The sequence below is a fragment of the Onychostoma macrolepis genome, chromosome 01, assembly GCF_012432095.1.
Source record: "Onychostoma macrolepis isolate SWU-2019 chromosome 01, ASM1243209v1, whole genome shotgun sequence".
In the NCBI taxonomy this organism is placed as follows: Eukaryota; Metazoa; Chordata; class Actinopteri; order Cypriniformes; family Cyprinidae; genus Onychostoma; species Onychostoma macrolepis.
Genome location: NC_081155.1, coordinates 37699062 through 37726297, shown reverse-complemented (window position 1 = coordinate 37726297; position 27236 = coordinate 37699062). Strand labels below are relative to the sequence as shown.

General features: G+C 36.9%; 2 protein-coding genes across 4 annotated transcripts in view; both read right to left on the bottom strand.

Annotated features, from left to right (window-relative positions):
• Window positions 1-2151: 2151 nt before the first annotated feature.
• zmp:0000001069 (galanin receptor type 2) lies at window positions 2152-6495 on the bottom strand. Its single transcript, XM_058784218.1, has 2 exons — window positions 6221-6495; window positions 2152-5595 (listed from the first exon to the last, which is right to left on the bottom strand). The coding sequence occupies exon 2, from the start codon at window positions 5217-5219 to the stop codon at window positions 3882-3884; it is 1338 nt and encodes a 445-aa protein (XP_058640201.1). The 5' UTR covers window positions 5220-5595; window positions 6221-6495; the 3' UTR covers window positions 2152-3881.
• Window positions 6496-8512: 2017 nt separating this feature from the next.
• ttyh3b (tweety family member 3b) overlaps window positions 8513-27236 on the bottom strand; it is a 36213-nt gene continuing 17489 nt past the window's right edge. For 2 of the 3 annotated variants that reach the window (XM_058783694.1, XM_058783693.1), the window contains exons 4-15: window positions 26054-26165; window positions 22874-23094; window positions 22485-22580; window positions 21578-21650; window positions 20754-20829; window positions 18877-18932; window positions 18700-18792; window positions 18483-18575; window positions 16627-16763; window positions 14260-14439; window positions 13698-13773; window positions 8513-11198 (exon numbers count right to left, since the gene is read on the bottom strand). In XM_058783694.1, the coding sequence (XP_058639677.1) occupies window positions 11025-11198; window positions 13698-13773; window positions 14260-14439; window positions 16627-16763; window positions 18483-18575; window positions 18700-18792; window positions 18877-18932; window positions 20754-20829; window positions 21578-21650; window positions 22485-22580; window positions 22874-23094; window positions 26054-26165 (1387 nt within the window). In that variant the 3' untranslated portion in view covers window positions 8513-11024. The remainder of the gene's footprint in view (window positions 11199-13697; window positions 13774-14259; window positions 14440-16626; window positions 16764-18482; window positions 18576-18699; window positions 18793-18876; window positions 18933-20753; window positions 20830-21577; window positions 21651-22484; window positions 22581-22873; window positions 23095-26053; window positions 26166-27236) is intronic. The other variant, XM_058783695.1, reaches the window with a different exon arrangement.

Sequence of the window (27236 nt, the reverse complement as noted above, 5' to 3'; positions counted from 1 at the left end):
TGCAAACATATTTTTTCCCATTTGAATATTGCATGTAAACATAAATTGTTACAATTAAATATTCAACCCAGGTAAAACAAGCTACTTTACCTATATTTGACTTAACTAATTACTGTTATTTAATACTGAACATAGTTTAATTATGTTTATCGTGATTTTAAAATGAACATATTTTTCATATGATCTATTTGCAGTTTTAAATGATACACTGTTAAGCCGCTTATTTGATTTGACTGTTCTAAACTATATTTAGTTAATATTTGATCTGATCAATATTTAATATCTGACCACATCTAATAGTATTATATTTAAGATTTTACACCTAAAATGCACCAGTTATGTTCTAGCTTATAGTTTAGTTATGTAGCTTATACCTTCAATTATGAGTAGCTTATGTAACTACAATTTAAAGTTGCTTCCCCAACACCGCTGCTCAAACCTCAGAGTTACACAACACTGACAGTTTGATGCTGAGACTGGAAGGCAGAATTAGGACCACCACAGGTACACTACATATACACACCAACATGTACACACACATACACACACACGCTGTTAAATTACATCATGGGTTTTATCAGTTATAGACTTAGAGTATGTGAATGCACAGTCACTATATAATAAAATATACTTTACATTCAAAAATGCACTTATTGTATAATAAATAAAAAAAGTAATGCATACTGCCAAATAATCTACTTAGACAAGAACAGAGTCTGGTCCAGCCTGCATAACCAACTGAACCGAGACAGGACCCATAATCAGTGCCTGTCTGAGTTGCTCTTGTCTATATGAATAGGAGCAAATTCCGGCATCACTGTTACAACTAGTGTCAAACCATGCCAGAAAATGGAAGCTATTAAAGCAGCAAAGAGAGGTTCAATTATATTAACACCAATGGTTTTTAAATTAAATGTATAACAAGCACATAAGGGTGTAGAGTTTGGGGGTACACATACTTTTGGTCATGTGTGCATTTACAACTACTGTAAATACACACAGAACTACATGCTAAAATTACCCACATTCATATCTCTTGGGCAAAATGTCACTGTTAATCTGCACAGAGACTGTGCCCATGAAGATGAACTCATTGATAATGTATGAAAGCACCAGCTCAGGACTGCCAGCTCGCAGAATTCACAGTCATTATTTTCAATATGCAATACATGTGCATGTTTGGAAATTTGAAGAAAAATAAGCATATTAGACTAATGCAAATATCTAATCAGCCAATCACATGGAAGCAACTCAATGCATTTAGGCATGTGGACATGTTCCAGACCAATGGATTTGTCTAAATTTACAATCTCCCTTTATTTATGTTCCTTTGGTGTATTTTTGTGCTTTTAGTACTTAATATTGTGTGACAGCCATACTGAGTTCAAACATTTCTGGCATACTGAAAATTATTATATTCATTGAGTTGAGATACTGTCAACTGTACACCATTTTGGTAGAAGGCATGTAGGTATTTATAGCTTAAGCGTGACAAAAACAGATCACTTCTGCACTTTCAAGGTTGAATTTAGCCTTGATATCAGGACCTAAGGAAAGTATTTTGGTGTATTATTAAGGATTTTTCTGATGGCTGCTATCCACATTCAAGTCATCAGAATCAATCAAATTACCAGATTGATCCCAGACTGCACTTCAAGTCACTTAAGAGATTCTGGCTGCTTGTAAGAAAGAGATGAAGGGAGCAAGTGAGAGAAGGCCAGGAAGGACAGGATATGATTTAGTAGTTTGTATAAGTTCTCTTGACAAATTCTAAGTAATGTGTTCTGTGACACATTATGCTTTTATACTATTGGTTGTTGAATCTGCATTCAACAATACATACTTTGCAATGCCAAGACAGAGGAACCTATACACAAGACACCTCACACACTTGTCTTTATTGCAGAAAACATTCATACTTCATATTCATGGAAAAAATAAGTACCTGCATAAACGTGTGTAAAAAAACAACAACATAAAACAGAGAAGTGAGGTATACATAACAGTAAATTTAATGTCGGCAAACAGCAAAATTTAATTGATGTTTTGTCAGCTAATGACTGAAACATTGAAAACAATGACATTTTTTTTCTATTTTTTATTTCACTAATAGATCTGACTCCATCATACCTGTCAAATTTCTTATAAGTTACTGTAGCCTCTTATGCAACTGCTGCTATAACATTTCCAAGTCAATAAAATATTTAATGTTTTCACCAGAGGGCATTCCTCCTCATAGAATATTAAAGTGCAAAGCCGATTTTTTTTTTCACAGTGTAGTGCAGGAAAAAAGCTAGAGTCTCAGATTTATTTTAAAATTAAACCAAAAATATTATCCAAACCAAAAAATATTTTGTGACCTCGAATTTGGTGTAATTTTCAAGTGATTTCAAGTGATTTTAATTTCTATACAACAACCAGTCAGACATTTCTGAAAGAAGTTTCTTTTGCTCACCAAGGCTGCATTTATTTGATCAATAATACAGTAAAAACAGTAATATTGTGAAACATTACCGCAATTTAAAATGACTGATTTCTATTTAAATATATATTAAAATGTTATTTATGATGGTAAAGCTAAATTTTCAACATCATTACTCCAGTCTTCAGTGTCATGTGATCCTTCAGAAATCATTCTATGATGATTTGGTGCTCAAACAATGTCATCAACACTGAAAACAGTTATGCTGCATAATATTTTGGTGGAAACATTGATGCATTTTTCAGAATTCTTTGATGATTAGAAAGGTCAAAAGAACAGGATTTATTCACAACAAAATATTTTTGTAACAATGTAAAAATCTTTGTCACATTTGATCAATTTAATGCATCTTTGCTGAATAAAATGATCAACTTCTTTAAAAAAATCAGACCTCAAACTTTTGAATGGTAGTGTAGTTTAGAGTTTCTGCTCTGACTTCAGTAAGATAACACTTAGAAGAGGGTGATGACTTGAGATGCAGATGGTTTCCACATTTAGAAGAGGAGGTGAGAAGCTGCGAGTGTTCACAGAAAGACATTTCCATGTGTTTCTTCACCAAAGACTGTAGGTGTAAGTGCGTATGTGTTTGGGTTTCACTCAGATGATCATTTTAATTAAACCGCTCTGCCAGTCATAGGAGGAGCATTTAATGACGTTAAACTTGGTTTATCTTAAGACACTGCTCTAGGCAAAACTTAACAACACGACCTTACACATTCTGCATTGAACCACTTTATTCCTTTAAAATATGGATTCATATGATAGACCCTAATAAGTTTCAATGGCAAGATAATTATTACATATTATTAGCACATTTACAGCAGCTCTAAACAGAGTTACATCTACTCCACCTGCAATATGACATTTTTAATCACTTTGCTTTTAAACAATTTCAACAAATGTAGAAAGACACTCGATCTTCACACATGACTGGCCCATTCCCACTTGAGAATATTGGAAAAAACAGTTAAATAAAATCAGACAAATATTGCCATTTTGTCCTCAGTCCTTATTTTTCAAAACATGAAGAGACAGTTCATCCAAAAATGAGAATTCAATTCAATTCAAATCATGACATTACAAACCTGTATGATTTTTTCTTTGTGGAACACAAATGAAGATATTCTGAAAATGTCTTACTGACTTTTATTTTTGTCTATACAAAGAAAGTCAGTGGCCATTGTTCAAAGTCAAATGTTGTTTGGACCCCACTGACTTTTATTATATGAACAAAATAACATCCTTTGTGTTTTGCACATGAAAATAAGACATGCAGGTTTGGAACGGCATGAGAGTAAGTAAATGATTTCTCTGCAAACTAACCCTTAAATCCAGTTTTCTAGAAGCACAAAGCACAACACATCCGAGAGCAAATGTCCACAGCGGTGAATCAGACCTGCTATGTATCCAGTGTAATTGCCTCAGTCATTCCTAAGTGGTAAGGCAAGCTCATTGACTCACATGTGCGAGATTGAGTCCACCACATCGATAGTTTCAGGTTCCCAACATCCTCCCCGCAGGAGCTGGTTGAGTTGTCGGCGGTGTCCGCTTGCGATTTATCTTGATTCTGCAAGCTGAATATTTTCGGGAGAGAAGCCAGTGCCAATGCCGAGGCCGGGGACGGGCCGCAGAGGCGCAAACGCAAAGCCTTGGCTGAGCGGTGGAGGTCACCAATGAAGCAGTAGCAAAAAGGGTTGAGAGAAGAGTTGGTGAGGCCCAACCATTGTGCAAAGGGTCTGGTCTGAAGGAGCCAATCTGGTGGATGGTGCAACTCACGGTCCAGCCAAATATCAGTCACATACATTGGCAACCAAGAAAGAGCGAAGAGCAGCACCAAAGCTGCGACCATACGTGCGATCTGCCTGCGCCCCTGCAGCCTTGTCTCATGAAGTGCCTGGGAACGGGGGTCCAACTCTGTGAACCGTCCCTCAGAACCAGTGCTACGCAGCCGACGACATGTGAGGAAGGCTAGAGTGAGATTAAACCCAACAGGTAGGCAGTAGAGGGCGCTGAACAGCAGGACATTGTACGCCTGTCGCAAGCGCGGCTGAGGCCATACCTCTCCACAGACGGGCAACACGATGGCCAGCCCTTCGATCAAAGCTACTTCATCACGCCTGGTAACTATTGCGACTGGCATGCAGATCACTGAAGAGACAAGCCACACGATTGTGACAGAGGCGAGGATGCGTCGACGAGTGAAGTAGGCGCGGGATTGTAGCGGTGAGTGAACTGCATAGTACCGACTGATGCTGATGACCGTGATGCTCAGGACACTGGCGGAAACAGACACCGCTTGCGTGAAGGGCACCGCCCGGCACAAAAAGTCACCGTACACCCATGGAGTATAGATGCGGTGGCCCAGGGTGACGGGCATGCACACGCAAACCACTGCCAAGTCGCACACCGCTAAGTTTATCAGCAGGCAGCGGGTGGCGCTAGCACCAGACAGTCGCATGCTTCCATGCTGGCCCAGTAAGACTTTGAGGGACATGACATTCCCAAAAAAACCCACAAGGAAGGAAATAGAGTACAGGACAGTCAAGATAATGGTGCCAGGCTCTTGGATGGTGAGGAACAGCTGCCATTCTAAAGCTGCATTATCCTGGAAAAAGAAGGTGCTGTTGAAGAAGCTGGCTGGAGCCGACCTGCTCTTGTTTTGTGGTTCACGCTGAAGGTCCAATGCCCTGGGAAGGTCGTAGAGCAGGGTTGGTGGCTGATCTGGGGTCAGATTCATAGTGGTTTTCCCGTGATGTTGAGTGGGTGAGCTATCACCGAACTACATCATAACTAAACTAATGTAACTAAAACTACATATTTTTAATTTACTTTTCAGGTGCCAAAGTTTCCATTTATGCATTAAAAAGCTTGAAGACAATGAAGGAAAACAGAAGAAATCAAATCCATTGTTCTTTCCTTCGTCGTTTTAAATACTCAAAACAAATCTCTTCCTCACTCAGTACCAAATACAGTTTTCACGTTTATCTTCCCAGACAATACAGATGACATCAAAAGCATAGAAGACCCTCTTCTTTATCTAATATGTGTACCTCCTCTTCTTTCTTTTTTTTTTTCTTCCTTCAAACCTCAAGGTAATCTGTGTTACGTATGACCTAAAAAAAAATACACACACGTAAATATACACACACAGGCTACACATATTCACATATCCCTGAAAAGAAAGGAGAAAAGCCACAAATGCTCACAAGTAAAAGCTTTCAAAATCCTTTCATTTATTTATACTTTCAGTGTGTATAAGGGCAGCTGAGATTCCCACATTAAACTGTGCTAATTTACTGCTGTTAGCAAATTAAATTAAGACTGATATGTTTATACATTGTAAATTAAAGCAATAAACAAGCTTAATGTTTACCAATTCACCTATCATGCTGATATACAGTCATGTTGAAGTATAGTCATAATGGTACACTACATTTACTTAAATACAAAGTACAATACAGTGATTCATTAAAACTCGCATTTTTATTTTATTTTATTTATTTTTTGTTTTGTATATAAAATATAATATTGTATAATAATATAAGGGAAATTTAAGATTTATTTAAAAGAGTTATTCATATAAAGCAGCTTATTGAAACACTAAACCCTCGATTAAAATGTTAATACTATAATAATTTAATATAAAATATATGTATTTTAAAACTACGCCGCATATTCACCAGTCTACACAGCACACAGCTTATTTCACGCACTGCTGAATTTTAAATGGGTACTTACTTAGATCAAACACAGTATCTTCCAGTGGGTCAAAAGTTAAAATATATCCTCCAGGTAAAGATCAACGTGCATTTTCCAGCAGACTTCCATTAAATCCAGCGCTGTGATGCGTCAGTTACCTGTTCACGATCTCTGGTAAAGGAGATGAGTTATCGGTTGAGGTTCAAGCTTTGTCTTTAACCGTGTTCGATCGCTGCGCGCATGCGCCCCCTCGCGGTAGCATCAAGTTACTGATACAGCGGCCGGTCACCAGCTGTGCATTCCTCCTGTAACCTCCTGTCCTATAAATATTTAAGATGTAATGCGATTAAATGTAAGTATCATTAAATTAACAGCAGTGACCTGAACATTCCCACCCCACTTCTATTCTTCCCTACTGTAAAAATATGTCTAAATAAATATGTCTAAATAAATAGGCCTACATCCGTCTGGACACAGTGGACACAGCATATTTTAAATTCAGTACTGCATACTTTACTATTTAAATAATATTATTTCCCCGCATTATAATAAACCATTGTCATAAAATAATGCCACGTTACAATATATGTTAGCTATAGTCTAAGAAGGCTCTGCAATAATATCACTGAGGAAAAACCTAGCCCACTGTAGATCCGCATCTGTGCACCGCTGTTCATCGTTAATTACCTCCCACATAATATGCACGACAGTGTTAAGGCTACTTTCTCCTGTCAGCACATTTCATGTTAGTCTTCTGAATTCATTACACTGAAGTGTTTCCATTTTCTACCACACCATCTGTGCAGAATTTCCGTGCCGTCTGTGCCTACTGTAATTTCTCTGGGGCATTATTCGTCTAACCCCTGTGATACAGATGCAATAACAACCATATCTTACAGTCAGATGCGCTGGACCATAACTTCATTTAAATAACCAAGACTCAAATATAGTCCTTGGAGACTGACAAAAGTTCAAGCAAATCTGGTAGCATATATCAAAATGATTTAACATCAAGACACAGTCAAGTGATATAGCCTAAGTATTCAGGGCTTTTAAATGCATACAAAAGTACTCTGTACGACGGATAACAGTAACAGACAAAGTCCTGTAAAACTGCAGTCTAAGTGCATTTTAATTATAAAATTAAAAAATGTGTCCTCTCATTCCCGCTTTCACCTCTTAAGTTTAGCGCCAAAAAAAATTCGCGGGCACTCGCGCGATTCAAAAAAAGTAACCGTCAACTGACGAACTCAAGGAATTAAACAGACATGTATTTGTTTGAGAATTAAATTGTTTCAGAAAGTGACATACAGTGGCCAGGTGAGGATTACAGATCACGGAAGAATTATAAAATGGCAAAGATATTTTACTTTTTGCAATAAGAATCTGAAAGAATATTAGGGGAATCATTTTTTTCTATGAATAAAAACGAGGTTGTTATACAGACATATTATTCGTTCAGTGTGTTGTACTGTTGTGTACCTGGGTGTTGATAGTTCAGCTGAGATAATATTGAAAATACAGAGACGTTTTCATGTGAACTTTACTGAATGTACATCACTGACACCAACTTGTTTTCATTAACAAAAACCTTTTCACTGACTGTTTTATGACATCTTTTCAGGAGCTTTAAAGCAATTCCTCATTAGCAAGGTCTATAGTATATGAAAAAGAAAAGCCTGGAAATTCTGCCTTTTAAAAAATTATTGGAACAACATGAGGGTAAGTTTGAAATATTAAAACATGTAAAGGTGTGCATAAACTATCCCTTTAAAACCAAATCAACGTCTACGCTATAGCAATAGCGAACTTCTTTAGTGTTTTGCTTATGATACAATACCTTATGTAATTTTGTATATACAACCCAGGAACAACACACAAGTTTAGACTACTTTTCTATATGGCATTTAAACATATAGCGGTTTATTAGCAGCCCAACTGCATTTTTTAAAAGTTGTACTACAACATTGTCTGGTTTTTTTAAATGTACTTCCTCTCACATATTTCATGCAGTTTTCAAACAAACAAGTGTACAAATTCTGTTCAGAACTTTGGCAATCATTCATAGCTTATTTCTTTCCATTTTATGCATCATTACCATTCTTTATCATTTTTTTTGTAAAGTATACCTTGATAAATGCATACCTTGACCAAGTGATTTTATTGTTCTCTTCTTCAGGCACTGATGCTCAACACCCTGCACCAGATAGGTTCATTTTAATATATTATTAAAACATTGAATCCAGGCTCAGAAAATCTTTTTTTTTCTGACATGTACAACATCTTAATCACAAATGAAAAAAACATAAAAAACATGAAAAAATCCATAAGAATTGTTATCAAAACATCAATTTATGACGAACCATTCTTATTCACATTTAGAAAGGAGTGAGTAGGCTCATTTGTTATGGTCTATACAATAGAAAGCTAACAAGAATACGCTAGGGGGAAAAAAAAGTGTACATTTACAGAAAGAAAGGTTACTGTATGAAAATGTTAAGAAAGGCAGAATATTTCTTCCTCATATTTCCTTCAGTCATGCAACTGCATTATATGGTACAGACTCATAGATCCGAACATTTGGATTGTCTCTAATATGATGGTTAGTTGTTGAATACATGTAAATACTGTAAAAATACTCACATATTTCAGAGCAATTTTACATTGTGTCTATTGAGTGGTAAGGTGCATGTTTATCCATTTGTGTTGCTAGCAAAATAATTCACTTTCTCTGTAATATTCAGTGTTTATGTGAAACGTCTAGTGTTGCATTGACACTATTTGTGCATGAGTGTTTTTCTAGGATTGTAACTTTAGTGGTTGCCTGACACTACATGGTCAAAGCATGTCTGTGCATGATCTTTGAGGTTTAGGGATACAAGCCCTTTCCTGTTGGCATCCAAACACAGCGTCCACTTTCGTTACACAAAAAGATAATTCAAACAGCACGCAACCTCAATTGACTAAGGATGTCACAAAGTCATAAAAGATACAGCATTATAGCATTTTCCAGTTTAAAATGACATTTCTACCTGCTAATGTAAGTAATGATATTTATTAAAATCAAATGAACACCTACGTTCAAGAATCAAGGTGTGATGTTTTGAGAGTGGCATTAGATACCACATCTTATGCATGATAACATTAGCGGTTGACTGGCGCCATGACAACGTCTAACACTGTTATGTCAGCCTTATGACACTGGATGCAAGTAAATGAAACCAACAATACTGCACTTGGTAAAGACAGCTAGGTTATCTTACACTACATCCACACAAGTCTTACTTAGTGACTGCATGACAAGGAGGAAATTTCCTTAGTTTCATTGTCCCCGTCGCTTTTTTCCTTCTTCACAATTAGTTTTTTTTTTTACCTTTCTCCCGTGGAAAGTTGGCGAAACCACAAAAGTCCTGTTAGTGGCACAAGTCCAGTGTCCATATTGCAGATCCATCAACACCACAGAGAAGTGTTTCCCCATTAATGTTAAACAGAAATAAGGAAAAGGCTGACCGTGGTGAAAATCGATTCCGATTCACTACAAAACAAAACAAAAAAACTCCTGCTAAAGAACATGAAGCCTGGATTACAAGCCTGAACAGAAAAAAGATTTACATGTGGGGCAGTGGGGAGGCATTTCTCTTTTTGTCCAGGTATCCCTTCTTCACCTTTTTCACTCTTGAGCAAATTTCCCTCCGTTAGAAATATTCACATTTAAAGTGTGCACATACACACGAGCACCCACAAGTGTATTCACAAATTCAAGTGATATGTCTACAAAACATGTACTATTATTTCATCACAGAGTTCATTGACAATTTTTTTTCTTACAGGTATTCTCCACTGTGGCTCTAAGCCACGGCAAATGTTGCACTGCACTGTTACACAGAAGATTAGTGCACTGAGTTTGTAGTGTTGATCATTTAGACGTTTTTTAAAGTACAAAAACACTTACTATTTACAAAGAGCAAAGCTTGTGAGTTGTGCCGGTTTAAAACACACTCACTAATGCACAAGAAAAACACGCCACGCACACAAACACACCGATAGTGTGCTGTGCAACTGTTTCCCTTCTAGAATAAGATACTGAATGTGCATAATGGCTCAAAGGCTTGATGGCTGTCAATTCACACTGTGGTACACCATAGATTACACTGTACTGTAAATACAAAGTGGCCTTTCATGACAGGAACGTTTGTTTAACCACAGAGTCACAAGTATGTGATTCAGTTAACTCATGAACATTTGTAAACGAGTCAACTTCTCCGTTAACATCAAATAGCAATGATGAACACCTTGGATTGTGGCTGTAGTAGTAGAATGCTGCCATATTGTCAGGAACTGCAGAGAAAGCGCAAAAGCTGCATCTTTAAAACCTCGTTAAACTATATGTAATCTTGCAAAACGCTTAAAAATAGAACTCCATCATAAAATCAAATGTCGTAGTGACATTTCTTGCACAGCAAGGCAAGAGATCTAAAAATGAGTGGTATAAACCATTATCCTGTGATAATGTGGTCCTGCAGTCCATGCCAATATGGCTGCCCTGAGAGAATCTCTGTAAGGGTAGTATGGGAGCTACTGTGCTGACGACTGAGAGGAGTCCTCCAGAAGAGGGCAGTGTAGTTGCTGTGATGATTAGGGGAGTAAAAAAATGGCAGTTTGAATAAAATTTGGCAGAATGGAGTCTTTAAGAAGCCAGAGTAGGTAAGCATGGATGACTGATTCCAATCAAATAAAGATGTTAGGGTGAATTTCTTCACTGGGCTGAACATCAAGGTGGAGACAAACTTTGTACTGGTGGACCTGACAGGTAGATAACTATTGGTTACACATTTGAGGATAGTTAATGGATGGCGGAGTGGGGTCGGTGGATAGCTGAATTTGGTCGGCTGTTTGGAGCTGAACGGCTGGTTAGGTCTGGTCGCATGTTGGGCTCCAGACCGTTCTGGGATTCTGATGGCCTGGATTGGTCTGGGCGGCTGGTTGCCAGATATTTGGCCCTCATGCTTGAGGTGTACTGCAAAACAGGGTGAGAAAACAAGGAAAAGGGGAAGGAAGACACCATCACATCATTCTGAAGAGTTATTTTTACAATACGATATAAAAACTTTTTTCCTAATGTGGCACGATTATTTAGTCAAAGCGAGGAAAACTTACATGGCATTAGGACAGAGTATAGCTGTAGCTCTTACAAACATGAAGCACATATAAATATGAACCTCATTCTGTCGTTCTCACTAACTCACTCACATGCGTAACAGACAAACTGACAGTCATTTGGACAGCCTGATGGTTTCTTAAAGCCAAGAGTTACTGTGATGATGCATATTATCATTAGATACTTTTCTCCTCACGATCGGCTTTTAAGTGCAAGTTCGATTAAAAAGAGTGCAATTAATGTGAAAATGAAAGAAAGGAAGAAAAGTTAAGACCATGACAAATAGAAAAAAAAAAGAAAGAACAGTTGATGGGAATGACACATATAGATAATGCAGCTATATGTGGGATTATATTAACAGCTGTTTAGAGGTGGGGTTATACTGTGAGACACTTTGCCAAACAGACATGCATGAGGGATGTTTTTCAGTTGGCTGAGAAAGAGACAAAATTCATGCATATTTTGAATCATAAAATCCAGAGGAGGAGAGACTATTCCATAATATATCGGCAATTCCAATTCCGGCAAGAAAAGCAACCAAAAAGCAGCATCCTGGACCATGACATTACTAAGAATCAGATTACATCCTTTCAAAGAAACATGGTTTCTTGGGTGGTCTCTCCAGTCTGGAGTTTGAATACGCATGCGTCACGTCCAGGGCCCGTAAACACAAAATCAAAAAAAAAAAACACCTAGAAAGTTAGGCGGAGAGAGAGCGGCGCTTTGAAGAGGTCTGAATGTTCTCGTTTACGGAACTCAAACTAGTGGGAGAATGAAAGATGCCCTCGCATGCCAAGTCTGATTAAAAGAGCTGCCCTGCCCCTTCAAAAGAGTACCGTGCTCCCCTATTCACCGTGTATGAACCAGGAAAAGCATTCTCTGGTCTCGTCATTGACTATACATGCAATCATGCAAACTCCAGCATTGCAAAACCCACTTCCACTCAGTGAGGGGCCTTGACTTAAAAGTAAGAGGAGAAATAAATGACATATCAGAATACATTTTAAAGAAATAGTTTACCCAAAATCTACCACCATTTACTTCAAACCCATTCAAATGATCTTCTATAGAACACAAGAGGTGAAATTTAGCAAAATGTTCATGCAGCCCTTTTTCATACAATGCACATGAATGGAAATGGACGCTGTTAAGCACCAAAAAATGACAAACAAAGGCCATAAATATACCCTAAAAGTAGTCTATACTAACGATGCATTATATTACAAATCTTACGAAGGTGTACAATAGCTTTGAGAGAAGAGACCGAAATTTAAGTTGTTATTTGCAGAAAATCTTCCTTTTATATTTAACTACTATTAGATGCATCAGTTTTTTATACATGTAGATTCTGAACATTTGAAAGGTTTTCAATGCTCGTTGTCCACAGCGCCAGTACACTGGTACCAACTGTGCTTTCTCCTCACTCTGACATCAAGGTGACAGGGTATTTTAATTAAGTAAGTACATAGTCAGTTGCACTGTATGTTTCAGAGTGAAGCGCTTCGCTATTTTTACACGCTAGCAGCTCATGATCCAGCATTTTTACAATCTCAGAGTGGCTCCGGTCACAGTAAATGCAGCACTGTGTGAGTTTAACGTGCATTTGGAATTACAATATGTTGCAAATTATCTTCATATTTCCAAGATTTCCAACTTTTGTGGACAGATAATTATAGAATTGCACATTCATGTTTGTAATAATAATAATACCCCATGGTATTGAAAAATATTGTATTGAAGATATAGAGTAAATTAAAGTGTAATGATATTTTACAATTTTATTTAGTTATCTTCCTCACATAAAGCTATCGCTAGGCTTCACTTGTTGTATAAACAGCTTTTAGGGTGCCTTTTTGTCATGTTTGGACCACGTCCTTCCCATTGCCATTAACATTTCTTGTATGGAAAAGAAAACCTTTTATTTCACGTTCCAAGGGAAAAAAAAAAAAAAAAAAGCAAATGATGACAAATTTGTCTGGATCTATTTCACCGTATTGTTTGTCAGGACTTATAATTAGCGTCGCATACAGGCTGCCAAAATGACCTTAAAGATTCTTAACGTGCGTGTGTGTGTGTGTGTGTGTGTGTGTGTGTGTTTGAGTTGACAATGTTCATCAATATGATAAAACTACACTAAAAGTTAAGTTTATACATAGACAAGCATAAATATTATCACACTAACATCCTGTTTTCTGGATTATCTAAAGAAATATAAATCAATTATGTCAAGCATGGGGCAGGGTTTCAAGAAGATCCATTCCTTTTACTAAAAGAGTAACTCAATGTGTGACACTGCGCTAAATAACGACTGTACACCTACAGACATGTGTGTTTGTGTAAATGTGCTTGTGCACTTACTGACGGCGGGGGGGATTCTCTGCCAATGAGTGGCGTGTTCTCGCACCGAGGGGTCTGAAAGTTAGCATTCTGGCTCCTGCGTCACAAACGAGATACCAGTTACTCTGACTCCCTCTTCAAGGGAGGGATTTCCACACCGCGATGCACTAAACTTTACAAATCTGATAGAAAGCTTTGAACTGCAGGGTAGGAGCAATACGCAAAGCCACTGAGTGATACCACTATGCACTATATACGCAGATCATAATAGATATCGCTTGGGTTGTGTAAAACATTATCTATCATATAGTAAAACTCATTGCACAAGCTGAATGATCTACTTATACTTCCCATGCCATATTATATTTGTTTCTACACGCCGTTCAGGGGCTCTATATATAATAACTTTAATCAAGAAGTAAACCCATGCAGTATTAGGAACTCATCTGAAGCCTACAGTAAATCGAGCAAAGCCCATGCAGTAATCTAGACTAGCGAGCCTATGCTACAGGACCTGTAATACCGGTACGGTCCTTCAAATCCAGCCCATGCATTAGGATGAGGTTAGCGTGGCTACACTCACATGTACTCAGTGACTGGCGCGTTGCTGACAGTGTGTGCCGCAGCGGGGAGACTAGCCTCGCTGCCGTAGGTGCTGCTGCCACAGCTGTACAGGCTAGGCATGTGTACGCGGTACAGGTTATCGTGCGGCGCTCGCGGGCCGAGTGTGGCCGAAGTCTCATCGCCATCCTCCTCCTCAGACCTTCGGACAAATTAGCACAGGTGAAACACGTGCCCCTGGGTCATAGGGGAGGGAAAAGGTCTCTTCTGTCACTAGACTTAGTGAAGATCTCTTTAAAACCATTTTTCACGCCAGTCCTAAAATGACTCTAAAGCATACTGATGGATACTAGCAAAATGACACGTTTCATGCATTTGTTTTTCCCAGATTCATCTTTGTCATTCTTTTCAAAGTGAATGTTCATGACTGTATTTATTGTAAAAAATATATTATAGAAATTAAAAAATAAAAAATAAAATCTTACTCAAGCTATAGAATCATTGCATGCTTTATATGAAATGCATGCATTCAGGTCAAATTTTCTCTAAAATCCTCAAACTCCACATTTACATCAAGTAGAACAAATCTTTCAATACCTTTTAGCCAAAAACGTGTTCTTTTGGACATGCATAATATTTTTATACTGCATAATATTTTAGTAATGTTTGAATAAAATGATTGAAATTGAAATAAGAATATCATAAATACACATTTCTAGTTAAAGTTCAGGATGAGTAACATTTATTCTTTGAAAGAAATGAATACTTTTATTCAGCAAAAACACATTCAGTTGATCAAAGTAAAGACATTTATAATGTTACAAAATAGTTCTATTTCAAATAAATCATTTGAACTTTCTCATTCATTCAGTATGGCACTGAAGACTGGAGTAATGGCTGCTGAAAATTCAGCTTTGCCATCACAGGAATAAATTACAATTTTAAAATATGTTTAAATAGAATAGAAAACTTATTTTAAATAATAATAATTAAAAAATATATATATCAAATATGAATGATAGCGTATATTATATTTTATATAATATTCATATGAAGATAAATATTAAATTAAAATAATTTATTTAAAATCACTATTGTTTTGAGCTCTTTGCGATGTTTCCTGGGAAATCTAATGTACATCAAGCTCTTATTGTCCTTAACTCTTGATTTTCATATTAATGACTTCTAATGGCATATTGAATGTTGAGGTTAAACTAATTAGGAAATAGTTTATCTGCTAGCTGATGGAAAAACCAAGCTCATTACTCATATTCCAAACTAAGTCATCTGGGCATTTTTAGAAGAAGCGTAAAATTGGCAGTCAGGATGATAAAACAACAACAAAATTGACTTGTGGTCAATTTGGAATGGGGCAGCATCTCCATTTCATTTATTATGCAGCTGCTTCAATAAATGTGCATGTTCAGTGAAAAAAATTAAAAATTAAACAAAAGTAAAAACAATCCTACAGCCATGGATGCTAGTCAGAAACAAATCAAGTGAACTTAAGAATCTCACAAGAACTACTGTGGATTTCCATTGCATGTCCAATGGATTGTCCTCAGCAACCTTTTATCTCAGTGATTTGAGGCATGCATTAAATCAACAAACAACCACTATGAATCGGATTTAAAACGTAAAAGGGGGCGATTTAAGAAAGGGAATAAAAAAAGAAATAGTGGAACTGTGAAAGTGTAGATTTGGATGCCACTTTGATCAAGATATCTTTCATACGTGTAACTCTTAACAGACCTTTTCCAGACCAGCTTGCCCAGTGAGTAATCACATCACCAACATGTTTCAATAATGATTATACTCTTCACAAATGCACATAAGCCTTTCTTGCAGTTTCAAGATAGTCCAAAGGGAGGCAGCATCTTCCACAGAAATGTCAGTCTGCCTAGCAAATAATTTAGAATAGGGTCTCTTTGTTCTTTCCCTTTGCACAAGCGTTATTGCAGACGGATGCTATACCGAGAGTCAAATAACAAATACCTCTATCGCCGTAATTCAAAATACAATTGCAAAATGTACTACTATTTTGCTTTTATACGCAAGCTATATTTAGATTACCCATAGAGCATTACAAAACAAGAGCGTCTCTCACACATACTACAGGGCAGTGGGTTTTCCAAATCTATGACACAATGAGGAATGAATGACAAGACAACAGAAGCTACACACAGTCATGAGAAGATGATTAATATGTGAAAACAGAAGGAGCAGATGTGAAAATAAAAGCATTTAAAAAAAAAAACACGTGACTGGCAGTCAATTCTCTGTCCATGAACTGAAGTCCTTGCCTGTCTACTGGTGCTGCGTTTAACATACCTTGCCCTCCTCAACCCACCCCCCGTCTTTTGGTGCATTTTGACCCTTGCCCTCTCACCTCTTGCTCTGCCAGGTGTGAGGCACACTGCAAACGATGGAGCTAAACATTAGCGCAGTGACGAACGAGAAAAGGACCAGATAAATAAGCCCCTCCACACCATCGTAACACAGTCCGGTCAGAGCCTGCACATAGTCCTGTGAGAAAGAAAAGATGAACAGTCATATGAGAAGTCTTGCTTTGGAAGTCTTTCGACACTCTAAAGGAAGTGGCATAAATGCATTTGCACAGGTAGTACAAGCATAATCATGGGATGTAATATATGAGTGTTCCTTCAACATCAAACACCTGTATGCCCCTTTTTGTAATACAAAAGTTTGGGCTCAGTAAGATTATTAATGTTTTAGTAATATTGTGAAATATTATTACAATTGATTCAACTTTAGTTTATATAAATTCAACTTTATTATTCTTAAAAATTAAACTTTGATACATTTGTTTCAAGATTCTTTGAATAGAAAATTCAAAAGAACAGCATTTATTTGAAATAGAAACATTTTGTAACATTAAAAAGTTCTTTACTGTCACTACTAAACAATTTAATGTGTACTTGCTGAGAAAAATGTAATTTCTCAAAAAAATAAATAAATAATTCCACTATTGTACTTACCCCATACTTTTTAAAAGGTAGTCAGTGTTGAGCTTGTTACTCAAAAAAGTTGAATTTATTACTTGTTACTTCTTTCAAAAGTAATATTATTACTTTACTTACACTACTAGTTACATTACTTTTCCATATTACCCAAAAATCCTTCTGAAATGTTACTAAAAATATATTTCTGCCTCATCATTTGACCAAAATCTACATTGGATCGCAGTCAGAAGTTATTACAAACAGTCATTAATTGTCATGTGTAGCTTGAAGCTAATCGTAGCTATACTTTCTCTGCTACCCATATACGATTATATTTCATGATGTATTTTATCAAAAGAAATGGCATACGAAAAAAAAAAGTTTCGTTTTCTAAAAAGATTTTTATTATAGTAATACAATTTATATATCGGGATCAGAGGGATGTGGGTGGGCAAGCCATGTAATGCCACAACTTCCATAATGCCAGAACTTATACATTGGTGTTCAGACCATCTTTTCTTCTCACAAAATCAATGTAATGGCAACATTTTCATCAGTTATAACATTCGTAAGCTTTCAAGCTTGCCTGCTGCACTGGTGACTCATTGTGTTCATGAGTCATGAAAATTATGAAAATAAATCAAGGATTTATTAATTATTTGATTGTTGGACTTCAAATCAGTAAGGGTTGAGGCATCAAAAGTAACCAAGTAACTAGCTGTTTTTTGTATGGTAATCTTATTAGTAATTAGTTACACTACTAGTTACTGCACAAAGTAATATTATTATTGTAACTAGTTACTACTGCCCAACACTGACAGTAGTGTATGTATTGAATACATTTTACTATGCATTTCACCATCATTTTTTTTTTTTTTTTTGCTATTTTTGAAATGCATTTTCCATATAGATTTTATTGTTTTACACTTATTCCAAACCCAGAATTTCAATTTTAAACATTAAAAATTACTTTTAATACTCGTAGTGTGAAACTGATTGTTCCACAGTTGTGGTGTGATTTCTAATAAAGTTTTTGTAAAACACAGATATCGGGGGTAAGGTGGGTCAGAGGCAACATATTTTAACATGGCTTTTAATAATAATAATAATAATAATAATAAAAACAACAACAACAATAATAAAAAATGTATTTTATATAGCGCCTTTAAAAGTTTTATGCATCATTTTGTCATTGCACAGAATTTACTTGTTAGTTTAAAGACACTGAACGTGAAGTAATCTAAAAAAATAAATCATATATTTTTCATATTAACACACGTACCATGTGCAGGCTCCGACAGTCGACCAGGGCAGTGAGGTGGTGGAGACTGACTTCAGTGGAGTTTAACACCGCCTGCATCTCCTCTAGGTTACTCTGATAAACCCAACCCACAGAGAGACAAAGAACATAAACAATTAAACATCCATTTACTGAGTACAGAATATATACTTAGTATTGGGTTTCTTGTACAGTACTGAGTACATCCGCAATCTCGCACCTTAGTCTTGGGGAATTCACGAATAGCTGAGCGCAAGAGCTCAGAAACATCATCCTGCATCTCCACAAGAGCTTTATGGCTTCCGGAGAGTTTCTGCAAATCAGAGGACCGATTTATAATTCATGAAACAGAACGAGAGACAATGACAAAGAGCACAGAGGAAGAGTAATTATGTACCTGCTGAAATGGGTTGGTCTGTCCCATGCTGCACCTCAGATAATACTGCAGGATATCTAACACACATATAACACAGATAATAACAAATACATATGAATTCCAATAAAAATGTTCATTCTTTTACTCCTCAAATGTTTGACATCACATAATGACAGATTTCCCAAACACTCCCCTCGTCTTGCGCTGATCAATACACAGATATTCTTGATCAGATACTGATATATTGTTGAAATCACTCTTCAAAGAAAACAGCCGATGCAAACTAACAAAACTCTGTTGGAAGCACTGCATGCATCTGCCTCTCTTGAGTCACTGTGACCCGCTAGTTCATTATTTACTAAGCCAGCTGGCTGAGATTACTGACAATGCCAACTAGCTTCATTTGTTAGGATATCAAGTTTATTTTCTGTGCGTATGTGTGATTATGAGTGAATGTGAGAGAGAGATGACTGTAAAGGCGCTGCATGATTCTGAACCCTATTACTATGTGTTCATGTGCTTGAAAAAGACAAGAGAGAGAGAGAGAATGAGAGAAGCAGTGGTGGAATGACCTCGGGCAGAGGTTTAATGATTAATTAACCTCAAAATCTAAATCATCACACTCATAACGGGTGCAGATGGAGAAGATAAAAATAGAAAAAAATTAATTAATAAAATGTCACTGTAAGTAACCTATGAACCGGCCAATATGGCACAATTTTAGCTTTAAAATATGTTTGAGTGAATTTCAATAAATATTGTGTAAACTCATTTTATTTTAGTAATTTTGTGTATTTATCATTTGCTACCATTATATGATATCATATATTAACATACATAACCATTCAAAAGTTTGGGGTCTGTAAGATATAATGTGTTTGAAATAATGTCTTTTAATCGCCAATATTTATTTAAAAATATTATTGCAAATTAAAATAACTTTTAATATGTTTTAAATATAAATTTATTCCTGTCGTGGCAAAGCTGAAAAAGCTGAATTTTGAATCTTTGATGGAACTGAAAAAGCTGAATTTTCTGAAAAAGCTGAATTTTCTGAAAAAGCTGAATTTTAAATCTTTGATAAACAGAAAAAAAGTCATTTTAAAAATGCTTTATAAATATCTTTACTGTCACTTCAGATTATTCAGTATTCATTTCTTATTCTAAAAACCTTATTGACCCCAAACCTTTGAACAGAAGTCTATTATGTGTCAGCAAAATTAATATGCAGGAGCAAGTAAATACACAGATGTAAAATTATTTACAAGATTTATTGGCCTGCAGACAAACCTCCTTTTGCCTTACCTTCAACAAAGAGAAACATGAATGCTTCCAGCAGTGAAGCATAAGTGTGTATGCAAGTGTAAATGAGAGTTGATTGTGAATGTGTTGTGTAGGGACTGCGAGGGTCATGAATCGTATCCCCTGTGGGAACTAATTAGCAATGACATTCATGTCTGTCCAGGAAAGCCAAGGTCTGAGAGCAAGATACAAAACCTGCTTTGTACATAAACACCCTTTAAGAAAGCCTCCTCTGCATAGCAATGCTCCAGGACATTTCAAGTGAATGAATGAGAGTGATTGTGAGCATACACATTTTCAGTGGGGAGTACTGAGTTCAAGTCTTTGATGATGCATTGAATTATCAGTATATAAAATAATGAATAAAATGCAAATAAGAAACAAATGCATTTAGTACTTTCTTTAACCTGTAATCTGTACTCCTACTACTTTTGTTAACATACCTGTACCTTCTGTATCTGTTTCTGTCTGTATTGTCTATGCCGTTGTGGGGTTTTTTGTGATGTGAGCCTTGTCACAAGCATCTAAATGCCCAGTGAAGCCTGGATAAACTGTGTGAAAGACAAACAAACTCAACTTGACCTAAGAGCACGTACCTTGGTTGATAACGGCGTTCTCACGTGTCACTTTGGTGATGTAAGAGTCAGGGGCAACACAAAAATCACTGGCAGTCTGAGGAAGAGAACAACACACATACAAAGCAAACCCTCAAATACAGGCCCAAAAACAAACATATTTCAGTCACTGACATCACTTTTTCTTTATAAAAAGTTATCTAAAATCCGCACTTCAAACATACTACAATTTCAGGCATTTGGGGTCAGTTAGATTTTTTAGTATTTAATATTATTCAGATAGGAATCAGTAAATTAATCAAACGTGACAGGAAAGACTTTCACATTGTTACAAAAAATTCTAGATCCAATAAATGCTTTTATTTGAACTTTCTAATTATCACCGAATCCTGAAAATGATACATTGTGGTTTCCACAAAAATATTACCTTTCACAACTATATTCAGCATCAAATCAGCATATTAGAATGATTTTTGAAGGTCAATGTGACAAGGTCAAAATTCAGCTTTGCATCACAGGAATAAATAAAATTGTAAAATATATTAAAATAGAAAGCAGTTATTTTACATTGTAATAATATTTCGCAATATTACCATTTTCAAATATTACCGTTGATTAAATACATGCAGCCTTGGTGAACATCATAGATCTTTTAAAAACCTTTTCAGCCCCAAACTTCGAACAGTAGTGTATACAGTATACTTATTTAATAATATATATTCTCTTGAAGAAAATAAATCACCACATAATTTGTCTCCACTCTTTTTAGACAGCCATAGAACCAAACAGAAATATATTGGCATAAAATTGAAGAGAATTAAAGGTGTTTCTACTAATATACTCACCACAGCAACAGAAAACTCCAGCCCAAGTGAAGCCCAGCTGATCACCAGCGTCAGCACACCTAGCAAACAAACACTGAAGGAGAGAAAGAGATTCATTACCACAGAAAATTCATACTCAGTCATGCGCTTACAATGGAAAAAAATCTGACAATTTTTTTAAAGTGCTAATTTAATTCTTCTCTACAAAATGGCTATCATTTGAGTCTTTTTTTTTTTTTTAAATGGTGGTACTATTCGAATGAGTGTCTAGTTATTCCTATAAGCAAAGCCGAAATGTTTCTGTGTTGTTGATGGCTATTTTCTAGTTGGTTTCTTCTTAAACTTGTTTAGGCTCATGGTGAGTAACCCAGTTTGAAAACATCTCTGGGGATTCAAACAACCTCCCACTGACCAAATGTGTTTCTAGATACACATGCGCCTTAAAACACTAATATAAACACAAACAAACACGCATGTACACAACACGCGGCAGAAGAGGTGTCTAATTGCAGCAGAAGGAGTGAAAAAGTGAGTCAGAGTGAATCAAGGGGAGATCTTCACCCTCCCTAGTAGACTAAATAGATTTCGTTTTGCCTGAATCCATCTCTCCTCTGCCAACTCCTCTCTCCGATTCGTGCGGTCTCTCTCTCTCTCACCATTTCTAAAGGCTTTCAGAGAATGAATCTCAATTTTGCATAGTTACAGGCTAAAAATAGGCATTTTCACACAACGATTTCCAACCTGGAAATTTCCAAACTGAAACTGTAAACTCAGGCAGCGCAGTTTAACCTGAGGCACCTCCTGCAATCCACCAGGAAAACAAGAAAAACCTTTTGATGTTGCCTGAAATATCCCATGATCTTGCATATCAACTATTCATTATTTATTTTTCTTACACTTCAGTATTACTAATCATTTCTGTACTTACCTGATTAAGATGCTTCTTGAGTTGCGTATGAGACCAACCAAAACGAGCAGGCAGATTATAACATCAAAGAGCAGCAGACCCAGATAACCCAACCACCTACAAAACACACATACACATGATCTCTTCCAGATGGCTGGAAATGTCTTTATAACTCCATCCAAAAGCAGTAACAAGTCTGGACTTTATTATTGAGAAACTCTATTGTGTATGTCCATAAACTCTAATTTACTTCTTTGGACATTTAAGTCATTCTTATGTTGAAAATAAGTCATGCCAGACTACTTGTTTCTAAAATCCTGTTGGTTTTTTACAAAGCAGTACTATCTGGGTAATACCGTTGAAGAGTGATGATCACAGAGCATGATGACTAAATTGGACTTCTTAATTACCTGTACCAGTCATACTGCTCAGTGATGGACGCCAGGTGATCCAGAGAGAGATCCGTACCACTCCAGAAAGGCACCTCCACCATCAGATTGATCAGCTCGTCCAGCTGACCCTGCAGTTTCTGGACGATGGACAGGTAGTCTGTATGCTTGGAGTACACGGTCTCCAGCTGCACCAAACCCTCCTGCAGGGTTTCATTCAGACTGCTGGTGCTCTCTGATACCTAAAACACATAAACAAGCACGTATTTTAGGTTCAACAAATCATATCCTTTTTTCGGCCCCCTGAAACAAACTGGCAGGTTATGATGTAGGTTATCATAAGTGACTGACCAGGTCGATGAGTTTTGGAGAACTGCCCATCTGGCTGATGACTGGATCAGAATTTTGGTGATTTTAAAATATTAGGTGGAATAAAAAAATGTTGGTCACAGTCATGGCCAATATTGGCACCCTTGCATTTCTGTCAGAAAATGCAACCCTTCTCTCAGAAAATTGTTGCAGTTGCAAATGTTTTGGTACTCGCATGTTTATTTATTTTTTTGTTTGCATTGGAACACAAAAAAACTGAAGAAAAGTCAAATCTGATACAATTCCACACAGTACCCAAAACCTGCACTGGACAAAATTATTGGCACCCTTAACTTATTATTTGGTAGCACCCCCTTTGGAAAAAATAACTGAAATCAATCGCTTCCTGTAACCATGAATGAGTTTCTTACATCTCTCTACTGGAATTTTGGACCACTCTTCTTTTGCAAACTGCTCCAGGTCATTCAGATTTAAAGGATGCCTTCTCCCAACTGCTGTTTTGAGATCTCTCCACAGGTGTTCTGTGGGATTCAGATCTGGACTCATTGCTGGCCACTTCAGAAATTTCCAGCGCTTTGTTTGTAACCATTTCTGAGTGCTTTTTGAAGTTTGTTTCAGGTCATTGTCCTGCTGGAAGACCCATGACTTCTGGTGGAGGCGCAGCTTTCTGACACTGGCCACTACGTTGCACCCAAAATTCTTTGGTAATCATCAGATTTCATGATACCGTTCACACAGTCAAGGCATCCAGTGCCAGAAGCAGCAAAGCAACCCCAAGACATCTTTGAACCTCCACCATGTTTGACTGCAGGGACTGTGTTCTTTTCTTTGAAGGCCTCATTTCTTCTTCTGTAAACAGGACCATGATGTCCTTTACCAAAAAGCTCTACTTTTGTCTCATCTGTCCACAGTACGTTCTCCCAGAAGGATTGTGGTTTTGTCACATAAGATTTGGCAAACTCCAGTCTTGCTTTTTTATGCCTTTGTGTCAGCAGTGGTGTCCTCCTGGGTCTCCTACCATAGCGTCCCTTTTCATTCAGATGGCGACGGATAGTGCGAGCTGACACTGTTGTACCCTGTGTCTGCAGATCAGCTTGAATTTGTTTGGAAGTTAATCGGGGTTCTTTATCCACCATTCGAACGATCCTTTGTTGTAATTTTTCATAAATTTTGCTCCACATCCAGGGAGGTTAGCTACAGTGCCGTGGGCTGTAAACCTCTTGATGATATTGTGCACAGTGGACACAGGAACATTAAGACCTCTGGAGATGGACTTGTAGCCTTGAGATTGTCCATGTTTTTCCACAATATTTTCTCTCAAATCCACAGACAACTCTTTACACTTCTTTCTTTTCTCTATACTCAGCGTGACACACAACACAAAGGTTGAGTCAACTTTTCTCCATTTTAACTGGTTGGAAGTGTGATTACTATATTGCTCACACCTGTTACTTGCCACAGGTGTGTCTAAATACAAATTACAGGAGCATCACATACTTGAAAAGCAATTATTTCTTACAATTTTGACAAGGTGCCAATAATTTTGTCCAGTCCATTTTTGAGTTCTGTGAACTTTTATCAAGTTTGACTTTTCTTCTCTGTTTTTGTGTTATTGCAGTGCAAACAAAAACAATAAGCACCTGAATACCAAAACATTTGCAATTGGAACAATTTTCTGAGAGAAGTGTAAGGGTGCCGATATTTTTGGCCATGACTGTAAATACATCGTCCATCATCCATTCTGCTAGATCACCATACTGACTGTCCACAAGCTGTCATCATGTGTCTGTGATTCTCCATTGTAAAGATTTACATTAGCCAAGCTGCTCGGCCTGAGCATCATTTTGAGAATATGTAAACAACTCCTATACACACTTTTATTAGTCTTATAATACCAATAATAAAGTGTATACACTAAAGCCTCAAGTACACGGTAATACATCAGCATAGTACACATAAATGCCATTGTTTCACAGCTGTAAAAGAAACTGAAGAGACAGAACAACAAGAAAAACTAATGAAGATGTCAACAACAATTGATGGCACATTGATAAGTGCTTTTGTGAGGGGAGTAAAGAGACAATGGACAAAGATGAAACTTTCCAGTGCGCATGTGGCAAATGCCTGTCAAATGGAGGATACTTTGAAATGCCATGCATTCAGCTGTTAGTGTCAAAGTGAAATACACATTGATATTAATTGCTATTCAGCTGAAAATGATTTTTCGGTTTCAGTCAAAACAGTTTTGGAAAGCCAGAATTGTTGTGACGTTTCAATGATGTGCAATTTAAATGCTTACAACAAGGGTTGATTGTTAATAAATGTGATTAATTAATTGATTATTAGATAAACTTTAATTTCTGTTTCAGCTTTCACTGAATGAAAACTAGGACTCCATGACCTCTCAGGCTCTCTAACAGTCAGAACACCTGCTAATGGATGTTTTGATCCACATAATTACTTCCTACAAGAAGTCCTAGCCAGCCAACCAAAACAATTAAACCCTCAACCTTATGAATGCATTAACATTTAATAACCCTGTATGCTGGGGGTTTTAGCTATGGCCATGAGGTGCAGTGGAGTATTTGGCAACAGATTAGAATGTTTATTCAAGTTAAAGTGTTCAGCAAAGGGCAATGAACTCTAGCAGCAGCAGTGGGGAGTTCAGTAGAGACAATGGTACATTTTTGGCACCACAGTACTTCAGCATTGGTATGCCGTGCGACCCTATTAGTTAGGGCTGTAAAATAGCTAGCAACGGTGGTAAAGTGTTTAGGACTGACAACAGAAGAGCAGTTAAGTATGTTTTGAACACCTGGATAAGGCAAAATGTCCCCAGCTCAGAACAAACAAAAAACGTCAATGACTCACCAGTTTGTCGATGCCTGCCACTGTTTGGTTAGCATGGCGCAAGGAGTATGTCAGTCGTGTCATGCCATCGCACGTTTCGCCGTTTCCATAGAAACCGACTGCAATGCCAGCACTGCGGGAAAGTGATCAAAACAGGAATTAGCTCATGTGAATGTGGCAGACTCTTTTATATAGTGTAAATCAACACTCTCACACAAGCAATGTCTTTATCCCGAAATGCTAAGAGTACAAAAACACGAAAATGCCCAGGTTAGCAGAGCAGAACTTGGTTGAACCAACAGTGTTGTTTTTACTTTTACAAAGAGAATAAAACACAAATCCACGTGCTTTCCCTAAAAGTGAGTTTCTTGTTCACCAAATCAGGATATTACAATGATTTCTAAATGATCTGAAAAACGAAGTAATGGCTGCTGAAATTCAGCTTTGCCATCAAAGGAACATTTTAAAATATATTCAAATAGAAAACCATTATTTTAAATTTTAATAATACTTCATAATATTTTTGTTTTACTATATTTTTGATCAAATGAATCAAAGAGACTTATTTCAAAAACATGAAAAAAAACATTCAGTCCATTTAAACACTTTATGAAGCTGAGATTTACTCTTGGACATTTGTTATTACAGTAATACCTTATCTATATGGGCAAATTAACACAAAGGAATTAATGTGTGTGATAATGAAGCATTTATTTCAGGTACATTAATCTCAGGCAGTTTTAGTGTGTATGCGTGAGCGTTTTATCTGATGTTATGTGCACATTTTCCTGCATGTGTTACTCTTTTTCTCTGTCTCTCAAATACAAGAGGATTTAGGCAGGAGAGCTCTTATAAGCTTAGAGTGTGCGAGACAGAGATATCGAGAGAGAGGTCAAGCTGTCATTCTTCGTTAAGGTCAGGAGTCACGTGGCTCACCGAGGCTTTCCCATTGTTACCCAGAAACCCTCACGCTAACAGCACTGACCACAATCATCCGCTTGTGTGTTTATCTGTTAGATCACGCAAGTGGGCACATATGCTAACAGCTCTGTTTGGAGAATAATAGTACCTGTATTCAAAACTGGTTGTTAAAGTATAATGAGTTTGGAAACATTTGATTCACAAGTGCTACAGTGTTGATTTAAGATGGTAATGTGATCATATTGAATCATAAAGCACACTTAACTAAAAAACAGAGCACCTC